This window comes from Dama dama, chromosome 5, assembly GCF_033118175.1.
Source record: "Dama dama isolate Ldn47 chromosome 5, ASM3311817v1, whole genome shotgun sequence".
NCBI classification, from domain to species: domain Eukaryota; kingdom Metazoa; phylum Chordata; class Mammalia; order Artiodactyla; family Cervidae; genus Dama; species Dama dama.
Genome location: NC_083685.1, coordinates 108,950,349 through 108,962,330, shown reverse-complemented (window position 1 = coordinate 108,962,330; position 11,982 = coordinate 108,950,349). Strand labels below are relative to the sequence as shown.

Here is an 11,982-nt window from a genome sequence, read left to right as displayed (position 1 = left end):
AAGCCACACATCTGTCCCAGCTCTCCCTTGACTAGCTATGTTGTTGACATAGCTTTAACAAGTCACTTCTACGTGCCTCCAGTTCTCCACCTAGTTTTAGCTTATAATCTAGTGGTTCTCAAGAGTGTGGTCCAGGACCACACCTAGGAACTTATAAATCCTCAGGACCCTCTGCAGCTTGGGACTAGAAACTGCTTTATCAAGCCCTCCTGATGATTATAATGGAGGCTAGAGTTTAGGAACTACTTGCTTATTAGGGGATCTGAAACAGGTTGCAAGCTGGAATCATTTGGGGAACTTTTGGGGTAAAGAGGTGTCCAGGCCCCTTTAAAAGGCCAAATAAATCAGGGATCAAAATAGCTTGTGTTTTGGAAGCACCCTAGGTGACTTAACGTGTAGCCAAGATTAAGAAACACTAATGTGTAAGGATATTACTTACGGATACATGGCCAAATTTCTACCTGAAACAGAGAATATTTAAGGGTTTTCCAAGAGTTGAGTATGAAGGATTCTAGGCTTCGGAGTCAAATGGAACATTGGCTTACACCTTTGCTCTACCACAAAGTGGCCTTGAGCAAGGTACTTAACTGTCATTAAACAAGGAAAAAAACTATTACCTTGTCAATACGATGATTAAATTCTAGAACATATAAAGCACCTTGTGCAGGGTCCAGCACATAGCAGGTGCCCCAAAAGGGATCTGTAGATACCATTCCCACTGGTGGACCAGTGGAGCACGCTGCAAGTCAAGAAAACCTGAGGGCTGAGCTGTGCCCCAAGTAGCTGTTTGTAACTGCCCAGCTGGGGGACAGAGATCTGTGGTAAAATACTCAGAGAAGCAGGAGTGAAAGAAAATCTTTTATTAAAAAAAAAAACAAAGTGGGCTCTGAGAAGAGTTAGTCCATGCGGGCCTTCAGTGTCCTCGTGGTGATTTTGTCTTTCTCACTGCAACGGGAGAAAGTCACAGAACATTTAAATCCATGAGACTGCAGAACAAACTACAGCAAACAGCTGTCCTAACTCTGGGGTTAACTGTTGCCCATGTTACACTAACGTCAACTTGTTTCCCTGGCCTGTGGTGAGGAAGGGGAAAATGGAGACATTTCTGGAGGTGAAGCCATCAGGAGCTGGGATGACTCAGGCTGGAGTGTGAAGCACTCCGGAGCAGGGCGAGAGCTCCCCAGGCCGAGAACAAGCAATTGAGGAAGCAGGTGGGAGGGGGAGGTGTTTCACTCCAGTGACTAAATTCTCAGTATCAGCCCCAATCTGTTTTTCACAGTAATTAAGCAGGTCATCCCGTAACAAAAGGGTCCAAATGGGACCCTTATTCTGGGACAGTTTCCAAGGAAAGTTGCCGGGAGGGTACCTTTGACTTTAGCCAGTCAGATTCCCAGTGACAGCCCCAAACAAGAGGGAAAGGGTGGCAGTTAGGAATCTGGCTAGGGGGTTGGAAGGTGTTCACAGAGCTCAGTACGCCACACAGGTGTGGCTTCCATGCTGGTGTGACCTGGGAGAGGAGAGGAGGGACCCAGGATTTATTCTGATCAATCTGCAGGAGCTCTGCACCGGTCCCTGAGATTCTGGGAACATTGTTTAGGAAGGAAAGAAATGTCTACTGTGAGCAAGAGGAGGTGACTCGGGGCCAGGGAGCCTCACTGGACACAGGTTGGGGAAATCCAGGTAGGCTCCCAGCTACCACCCTTAGGAAGAATGGATTATTTCTGCTATCTGGTGCCTACTGCAAGAATCTTTCTTATTTCACACCTGACTCAGGGGCTAGGAAGATGGGCTATTTGTGCAGGAGGGGAGAGGCACGTGTCTGCAAAGCTCCTAGACTTCTCCCAACGCATACTCACATGATGTGGACAATGACTCCCATGCCTGACACTGCATCCCTGTCCACAGCATTCAGCATGGCTTGTGAGATGGTTTCAAACAGGTGTTCTGGATCCTGCCAACAGAGCAGCAGCCTTTCAATCCCCAGAACCTCAGACCTTCACTTGGTCTGGCTCCTTAATTCTTTTCTTTAGGCTCAAGGTACCCAGCTCTGACACCTCCTGTGTCTGGAGGGATAGTTTCCTGGGTGCGAGAAACCCCCTCAGCTCCTTCTCAGAAGGAAGCAGGGTTATGTAAAATAAAGTTGAACCCTGAACTCCTTTATTTATTTTGAAATAAAGCCCTGAACCTCCTCCATTAATCAGCAGCGTGACTTTGAGCAAGTCAGTGTCCCTTCACAAAGCCTCAGTCTCTCTTCTGTGAAATGGGGAGAACAGTCCGCACCGCTTCTCTTGTGCCTCACCAGCTGTCTGATGATCTCTCCTCCCACATGGCTCAGAAGTGCCGCAGAACCTAGCCTGTCCAACCGTGGAACCATTTCCCGCCAAACCTCTTCCGTCCTCTACATCCTTTATCTTGGTTGGCTTAGCTAGGAAAGTCAAGTATCCTCAGCATCTCCACCATTCTCATTTCTGTTTTAAGGAACCAAGTCCTCTAGACTCTGGCTGCCCTGCTCCCTCAATGCCACTTTCTTGCTCAGGACCTTAGCACCTCCTGCAGCTGACAACAGCCCACCACACCAACCTGCAGGCCTCCAGTTCCTAGGGTCTCTTACTATCTTAGACACCATGTCAAAGGAAAAAAGTGCCAGTTCCTTGACATGGCATCCAAGGCATTCGCAAGTCTCATTCTGACCCCAGGCTCCACCTTTCTCTAGCCCACATTCTGCCCACACTCCAGCAACCACAGCAAGCTCTCTCCAGTCACTCAACTCCCCAGGCCCCTCCTGAACCTCTGACCTTTGTACAGGCTGTTCCTTCTACCAACCAGGCCCTTTCTTTCCTCCTCTTTCCAGTCAACTTCATTTTAACAGATAACTGGGTGTCTGTCTGGCTTCACTGGCTGCAATGGGCCCTTGAGGATGGACTACCTGGTTTCCCTAGAGCCTGGCAGAACTGGCACACCAGTTAACCCTCCCTGGCAGGCACTGTTCCCGTCTTTCCAGGCCATTTTCTCACACCACCACTCGTAAGACAGGTTCTACTATCATCCCTGCTTCACCGCTGAGGAAGTGGAGGCACAGAGGAGTAAAGGGACTTAGCAAAGAACATAACTAATTGAGACGGGAGGTGGATCTGGGTTCCCAGCCCAGACAACCTGGCTCCACAGCCCATTCTGCTGAGCTGCCCCTAAATAATCCTACACCCTGTTAAATGTTTATTCAACGAATGGATGTGAGAACCCCATAAACCCCACATGAGCAATTATTTGTCACTGTAGCAAATATCTGACTGAGGTCTCCTCACAGAAGGTGCCCTAACTAGGAGCCAAGGCTCTGGCAGATGAAGTTCCTGGACACCCTTCCAAGGCTCAACAGCTGTGGCTTTCTCTCCTACCCACACCATTCTCCCCATTATTGTTGTTTACTTGCTAAGTCGTGTCCGACTCTTTTGCGACCCCATGGACTGTAGCCCGTCAGGCTGATCTGTCCACGAGATTTCAAAGGCAAGAATGCTGGAGTGGGTTACCATTTCCTTCTCCAGGGATTCTCCTCATTACCAGTCAGGTAAACACATTTTCCCCTGATGGTCATGGAGTGGGCACCTCAGAACTCAGCCCCGCTCCATGCCAACAACTCACCATGTTGGGCTCCCAGAGGGACTCGCACATCCCGTACATTTGTTCAGTGCAGGTACCACTGACTACAAAGTCATCGGTCACCATGGGGCAGCCAATAAGGTCTAGAGAGCAAATGAAAGGCTTAAAGGTCTTCGGGTCCAATCCGGCAATGACCGGCTCCGTGTAGTAGGGCCCAAACCTGTGGGACCAGGAGCAGAGAGAGAAAATGGCACTCAAAAACATTTCCTTTCCTGTTTAGTCTATCCAGACAAGGCCCTGGCCCAGATCCAAATCCCCTTTCCCCTCTTCTCCTGGCATCTATAAATGCCCTAAGACTTTTTCTTCTTTTCTCTGACTCTTACCTTCATATTCCCTCACCACTGACCCTCTCTTCCTCTTTCTTTCTTTGGGAATTCTGTTTTTTTTTTTTTTTTACCTACTCTTCCCTATCCTCATCCAGGTCCTGTCACCATTCAGTCTTCTATTTATACAGCTATACCTTTACTCCTTTCAAAAAAGATTTCAAGCAGTTTGTAGAAAAACACTGAAAATAAAACTGAGCCACTAAAACATAAGCCATTTGCAATAACATGGATGGACCTAGAGATTATCATACTAAGCGAAGTAAGAAATACCATATGGTATCACTTATGTGGAACCTAAAATATGACACAAATTTATTTATGAGACAGAACCAGACTCATAGACAGAAAATAAACTTAAGAGTTACCAAAGGGGAGAGGGAGTGGAGAGGGATAAATTAAGAGTTCGGGATTAGCAGATACAAACTACTATATATGAAATAGTTAAACACGGTCCTACTCTACAGCATTATGTTCAATATCTTGTAATTATAATGGTTACTCAATATCCTGTAAAAAAAAAAAAAAACCATGTGAAGTGAAGTGAAAGTTGCTCAGTCATGTCTGACTCTTTGCGACCCCATGGACTACACAGTCCATGGAATTCTCCAGGCCAGAATACTGGAGTGGGTAGCCTTTCCCTTCTCCAGGGGATTTTCCCAACCCAGGGATCGAACCCAGGTCTCCTGCTTTGCAGGCGGATTCTTTACCAGCTGAGCCACAAGGGAAGCCGAAGAATACTGGAGTGGGTAGCCTATCCCTTCTCCAGCAGATCTTTCTAACCCAGGAATCAAACTGGGGTCTCCTGCATTGCAGACGGATTCTTTACCAACTGAGCTATCAGGGAAGCCCTTGTGAAAAAACCATAATGGAAAAGAATATGCATATATATATATATAAAACTAAATCACTTTGTGCTACTAGAAACCAGCAAAACATTGTAAATCAGTTCATTTAAAAAACGTCTTCCTATGCACCACCACCAACAAAAAAAACCCCTCCAAACAGAATACAAGACACTCAAACTAAACACAAAGTTTTGTTCTGAGTCTCCCAGCAGGCAAAGCAAAAAAACATACTCAGTGAGGTGGGTTATTGTCATTGTCTGCCATCAGGAAATAACAGCTCATCAGAAACTTGTTCTAGACCTTGAGATCTGAGAAGAATCTATCTTAAGAGATCTTCATTTATTTCTTTATTTTGAGAGGAAAATACAGATTAGGCAGGAGACGCTGTTAGAACACCGGGCCAGCTCAAGGGAGAGCTGACCCCTTTTGTGGGCTAGTAGCCAATTTTTATAGTCTCAAAGACAAAGAAACTTCCTGCCGGAAGGGTGGCATTAGGTGATTGGTTAGGGTGCTATACAGTGGGTATTTTACCTAATATGGAGTCAGGGAGTTGGCTGGTTTAGGTCAGGGGGTCTCAAGGCAACAGCTGTTACGAGGATTAGTCAGTTCCAGAGATGCCCTTGGTACACGGCTCCACATCTGTGACCTTGATTATAGGGCTCCATAATCCCCACTCTTTTTATTTATGGGTCAAATCTTTGGTCCCTTAACACCCTGCTTGTGACTAACTGACTATCTACCCCATCTCAGGCCATGGGGACTCAGGTCACTGAGGAAAGGGGTAATGACTGCTCCGACTTCTTTAGGCTGAACAGGGATGTCATAGGGTCCTGGGTCATCATAGGGATCTTTATATAGAAAATACTTTATATATATAAATACTTTATATAGGAAATTTAATTTAACATCTCAATTAAATTTAAAAAACAAAACAAAAGAAACACCTCTCCCTGCCTGCCCCCATAAAATAGTTTAAAAAATCTTTTGTTAAGTCTTTCTCAATTTTGGATTTTGATAAACATGGTTATTACATATGTCAGACAATTCACAGCTAAGACTATTAACATAAACCAAAAACAGTAACTCTATTTTTCAATAGTAAAAAGGCAACAATATTGCTCCACATATGGAAATGGCAAAAATTTAGTTTTAAAGCTAAAGAGTACTTTTGTAACTTTTCTATAGAGTCAAAAATTATAAATTATTTCAAAATAAAAAGTTTAAAAAAATAAATAAGGAAAGAAAAAAAGAGCTCAACTCGTCTTCTTACCACCCAGTTTTGCCCAGAGATGGATGGGGAAAGTATCTACAGGCTTCTCCCTTCAATTTCATCACAACTTCTGGACTGAATTCTACAATTAGGGGCCCCTTCTTGTCTCACCATAAAGTTCTCCAATATCAAAAATTAACATACCCAATTCCTAGATTCCATGTATTCCAGAGAATCTAATGATCATGACAGAATGAACTCTGGGGTAAGGGTGGCTCCTGGCCGGGAGACTCCTGGGCACACTTTGGTAGCATTAATTTTGTTGCCTGGGAGCAAGTTTATTTGCTGTTTGCATTCCTTGCCTTCTTCTGAAGTAGCCCTTTTTCTTTCTTAATTAATTGTTAGGCCCAGAGAAAACATACCCAAAAAATAAGGATACTGTCCTACAAATAAGACATGCGTCAGCCAGGGGGAATCTCCTTCCTAGGTACGTTCCCCAAGTCCCAGGCTACACTTCTACTCACCGTTTCTCGTACAAGAGGTTGGCCACCATGCTCATGAGCGTGTAAGGTTTGATCTGCCGGCCTTCCTTCAGCTCATACAGGTTCAGCCGGAACTTGAGGCGCTGGGCACTGTGGTAGAAGGAGAAAGTGTGTTAGTAAGTAATTGCTGAATGTCCCCTGGTGTCCACCTCATGGAGGTCAGGAGGTGCCTAAGGAGACACACAATCCCAAACCTGCCAAGGGACTCCTCCCCATCTCCTAGTGATTTTCTTACCAGAAGTCCAGCCTCATGCCCACTTTGAGGTTTTGTCCAACACTTCTGCCTGTAAACATGCCACTCTGCTAACCTTTTTCCTCATACTTTTTTTGAGGTGAGAAAAGGGGAGTAAAGAAGTGGATTCCCACTCCACCCCCCCCCCCTCCCCGGCCCACACACTTTTTTGAGGAAGAGTTTATACAGCACACTCTGGACAGGAGCCTGAAGGCAGAAATACTGATGGCAGCTTACAGTAGAAAGAGCAATAAACTGAGAGAGCTGACTTGGGCTAAGTCTTCCTCTTACCGCTTAATTTTTCCATTCCTAAGATGGGGACAAAATAAGTCATTTGGCAGTGAGATAATGTATGAGTGTTAATAAACAGCAGCAGCGGCACTAATGGACTGAAAGACACCTAAGAAAATAGGCCACGCCCCCTCCAGGGCAGTCTGAGCCCAGGGGTAGGCCCTGCAGGGTGCAGGCCAGTGACAAGACTGTTGCAAGCAGAGCACTGAGTCACAGGACACCAGAGGAGACACAACCCTGAGCTTTCATCATATAGTGAGGAAAATGAGGCCTGGCAAAATTAGCAATGACGGCCCACAAACATGCAAACTTGGTGAGAGAAGCCTCCTGAAGAAAAGAAAATAGTGTGAGGGGAACAGCTGTGATTGGAGACAGGAAGACTAATGGGGGCCTTCACAGTGACAGGAACACTAAGCCATCATTCTCTGATTCCACCAGCACTGGGATAAAAGGGCTGGTTGGTTCAGATCTTAGGAAGAATATCCACGTTATATACATTCTTGAGACTTTAGGAAGGTTTGACGGAAATGAGAGAAAAAAATTCCTGACAAGCTTCCATCCACATATGTTTTTGTTGTTCAGTCGCTAAGTTGTGTCCAACTCTTTGCAACCCCATGGACTGCAGCACGCCAGGCTTCCCTGTCCTTCACTATCCCCTGGAGTGTGCTCAAATTCATGTCCATAGAGTCAGTGACGCTATCTAACCATCTCATCCTCTGTTGTCCCCTTCTCCTCCTGCCCTCAATCTTTCCCAGCATCAGAGTCTTTTCTAATGAGTCAGCCCTTCGCATCAGGTGGCCAAAGTATTGGAGTTTCAGCTTTAGTATCAGTCCTTCTAATGAATATTCAGGGTTGATTTCCTTTAGGATGAACTGGTTTGATCTCCTTGAAGTCCAAGGGACTCTAAAGAGTCTTCTCTAGCACCACAGTTCAAAAATATCACATCAGGAACTATCAATCTTCTAAGAACTATGTCCAAGAAGTGCTGCTTCTTAGGCCACCTGTAACCACACCTCCCCTTTGAAACTTTGACCCTGACTCTTTTCCTCTTGTCTCTCTTCTTATCCCACTACTGAATATACAGTTCAGCTCTTGAGCTGTCACTTATTTTTTTCCCTCTATACACTTTGTCTCTCTGTAATCTGTTCCCATAGATTAAACAGATCACCAATGCCTATCCAGCCCTGAGATATAATCTCAAAACCTCAACTGTTCACATAATGTTTCTACTTGACTTGCCTTGTCACTTCAAAATTGGTATCAAAATCAAAGTCATCCCCTTTCCCCTAAAACTAGTCTTCTCAATTTCAGTCAACATGCTCAAAACAAAAATCATCTTTGAAACATTTCTGAATTGCCTACATGTCAAGTACCAAACTAGACACTTAACAGATAAAAAAGACATGAATCCCAACCTCAATATCCAAGTAGCCACTGAGGTAAGTCAGCAACAACTCTCAGAAATGCCTTCTTTTCCTTTCCCACCACACCACCCCATTATGACCACAACCCTCAAACCTCACAGAATCACTTATTTCATCTCCCCAATTCTCCCTTCTCTCACAAAATCACTGTCAACTAAGTAGCTACTCTAGCAGTTAATATGCAACAGCTCATTATGGATTAGTTATCTTTCTATATGCCTGCCTTGTCTCCCAACTAGACCACTTGTAGTTCTTTAGGGACTGAGCATGAGTTTTGGCCTCAGAAATTGGGATCCTGGGAGTCATTCATTAGCTTACAACTTGAGCAGTAAGACTCTCTGATACCTTGTTTCCTCATCTGCAAAATGGGAGAGTAACATGGTGATGCATGTCCTTAAGAGGATTAAAGTCCATGAAGATAAGGTGCTTTCCACAGTATCTGGCTCAGAGTAAATGCTAAGCTGGTTAGGATCCACTCTATCGTTTACACCGTTCGACAAAGTCTCAGAATCACTGGTGTTGTTCCGTAGAAGACTGACACCCAGGCCACTCATCCCGCTAGGTAAGGCTAGTCCAAGAAGCGTGGGTGTGTGTGGTAACCCCCGACACTTACACTGTCTGGACGTCGGTGGCAAGACCCGCCAGGCCGATGTACAGTCGGTCGCCCATGGGAAAGATCTTCTGGAAGTCCGTGGTCACCATCTGGGCCTGGATCCCGAAGCGCCTGTCAGCAGCGATGGCCACACAGTTCTTCCCCTTCATGGCCATGACGGCCCCTCCGTTATAGGACATAATAGACTGAAGCAAACAGAGCGGAGAGGCTCAGCGCGAGGGGCAAACGAGGCCATAGCACCCGGCGCAGCCCTGATTCGCAGGCTCCTGTACGCACCGTCCTCCACTCTGGAGGCGCCTGGATACCCTGAACTCCAGCTCTGAGATTAGCGCTGTGAGGCTGCGAGGAGCCCCATTCCCCGCCGCGGTCCTCACCGAGGTTCGCTCCCCCTTCAAACTGAAGTGGCTTCCTTCAATCGACCACCAGGCCTCTCGACCTCCCAAACTTCCCATGACCTCCCCTACCCATTCCTCTATCCCTACCCCATGTCCCTTTTCTTTGCTCCCTGTCTCACCATGATTGCGGTGTGTTAAGACCTCCAATCGCCACAATTCCAGCAAACCTGCTAAGGGCCTCACTACGCAACCACCCTCGCTGCTTTCTCTCTATTGGCTGAGAGGCCGACCCTTCCGGAACACTTTGATTTTCTATTGGCTGTGCGTCTTTGTCAGTCATCAGTACAGGAGTTTGGTTGAGAAGCCAAAACCTAGGTAAGGAAAGCGCAAAGTGAAAAGTCACCGTGAGTGCGGAAGAGCTCGGCGTCGCGGTGCACGCTGGGATAGTGGTGGACCCAGTCTCTGGAATCCAGAGACGCTGGCCGGAACCTCCGTCCACGTGGGCTGGTGAAACCCGAAATAAAGGGCTTTGGCTCCAGTGAAGGGCCACCGGGTTGGTTAAGGGCACGCTGTGCGGTCGGGGATACTACTCATGAAGCTTGTTTCATTTATTCATTCCAGAAATCCTTACATCTGTTGTATGCCAGGCACCATGCTAGGCTCTGGACATGCACTGGACTAGAACAGTGTCCGGTATTTGGGAGGCGCCAGTAAAGTGCCTATTTACCGTTAAGAGGGAGAGGGGCGCTGGGAGGGCGTCGCAGATATTCTGCGGCTGCAGGGGTTGAGCTGCAAAGGGGGCATTTGGAAGCTGCAGATCGACTTCACGTAGACTCAGTATCACATCACCCTAAAGAAGAACGTTCCGGACTTCCCCAAGTCTAAGATCCAGAGGAAGCAGGCGACAATTTCGCCAGCCCCAGCCACACCGGCTTGCACGTCCCGCCTGCTCCCATCCCTTGATCGAGACCCTTCCCTTTCTCCCTTAGGTCTGACTTCTTTCGCCCCGCTATGGAATTTGTTCTGAGTCTTCCGCTGTCGCAGGCTCACTCCCATTGACTCGGCTCACCGCCACCGGAGTAGTTATCACAGTCTCTGTGGCGCAATCGGTTAGCGCGTTCGGCTGTTAACCGAAAGGTTGGTGGTTCGAGCCCACCCAGGGACGTTCACTTTTTCCCACCATAAAAAAGGAAAATCTGAAGGCATTATTCACTCAACCGCTGTAAAGCCAAATTTTGTATTGAAATAGCAGAGACAACGCTTTTTCTATAGGTAATCAGAGGGTCATTGTGATTGAAAATTCTTTGTTGTTCAGTTAATGACAGGATTTCTCCAGCACTTCCCTCCGCCACCTACCTCCAACCCCGCCCCCAAATTGGATTGCCGGAAAAGCAAAGACAGGTTTTTGTCTCACCGTGCAATGCGTTTCAGGTTGCTTTTTCCGTAAGATTAAGAATGAATTTGCAGTGGATATCTGTCAGTTTTCCACAGTCTGTCTCTATTGATGTTACAATCTCGAAATGTTACATTTGGAAAGGAAGAAAATAGCGCGAGAGACAAAGGCAGTGACAAATTGAGGGATGAAGAGAAAGGTGAGAAAAGAACACAGTTGTGATATACGGAGAGAGAAAGACATGACAAACAGGCGTAGAGGAAGGAAGACCTGGAGAAAATGGAAAGAGGGAAAAAGAGCATGAGAAAAAGGAGTTGGACAACAACAAAACAGGTTGTTTTTCTAGAAATAAAGAGATGTGGGGAAGATGATGGGGAAATAGAAGCAGAATCTAAGGACATTGTTTTGGGGAGAGAGGAGTCAAAGAGCACAGAGGTAAAGGTAGTCATAAAATGTCTAGAGGAGCTGCTCTCTCCTAACATTGTCATCCTCTTCCAGGAGATCTTACCACCACAGTATCTCTTAGTATATGTGCTGGAAATAATTACCTAGATTCCCGAGTTCCTGCCCTCTGGAAGCTTTTGGTCTAGGACAGACAGTGACTCTTCTAATGAAGAGTCTGTCAGCTAGGTGACCTCCTGAGATACTACAACTAACACAATCGAGGAGAAGCTTTGGCACCTCATGTCTGCCAGAGATGCATCACTGGGCTGGGAGTGGCAGACTCAGCTTGCTTTTAGGAGACGCTCTCTCAAGCAGTTCCCTTCCACGTTTGATCTCTCCTCCAAGGATGGGCTCAGAGGAGGCCTCTTCTGAATGCCTTCTTCAGTGCTCATCCACCCTTACAGGGGGAGGGAAGGAATGGGAGTAGTAGGTGGTAGCAGCAAACCCGAGGGATACACAGTGCCCATAGAAGCTAACGGGACAGGCTATGTAACCCTCCAGCTTGCCCCCACTGGTCTGTGAGTGCCCTGTGGGCATAAGCCCGGCTTTACGTCCCCTGTGTTTAGTGCAATATTTGACAATGGCATGTGACAGATGCTTCTTGGTTGGGAAACCAGAGAACTTCAGAATTGAGAAGGGTTTGGTCAGAAGGTTCCCCCGATAAGCCAGAGAG

General features: G+C 46.6%; 1 protein-coding gene and 1 non-coding gene across 2 annotated transcripts; one reads left to right on the top strand and one right to left on the bottom strand.

Annotated features, from left to right (window-relative positions):
• Positions 1-845: 845 nt before the first annotated feature.
• On the bottom strand, positions 846-9,809 carry PSMB3 (proteasome 20S subunit beta 3). The gene is made up of 6 exons (XM_061143876.1): positions 9,652-9,809; positions 9,138-9,322; positions 6,560-6,667; positions 3,637-3,814; positions 1,857-1,951; positions 846-945 (listed from the first exon to the last, which is right to left on the bottom strand). The coding sequence occupies exons 1-6, from the start codon at positions 9,652-9,654 to the stop codon at positions 897-899; spliced, it is 618 nt and encodes a 205-aa protein (XP_060999859.1). The 5' UTR covers positions 9,655-9,809; the 3' UTR covers positions 846-896.
• A 754-nt stretch (positions 9,810-10,563) lies between these two features.
• On the top strand, positions 10,564-10,637 carry TRNAN-GUU (transfer RNA asparagine (anticodon GUU)). The gene has a single exon. It is a non-coding gene; the product is annotated as a tRNA-Asn (tRNA).
• Positions 10,638-11,982: the final 1,345 nt, after the last annotated feature.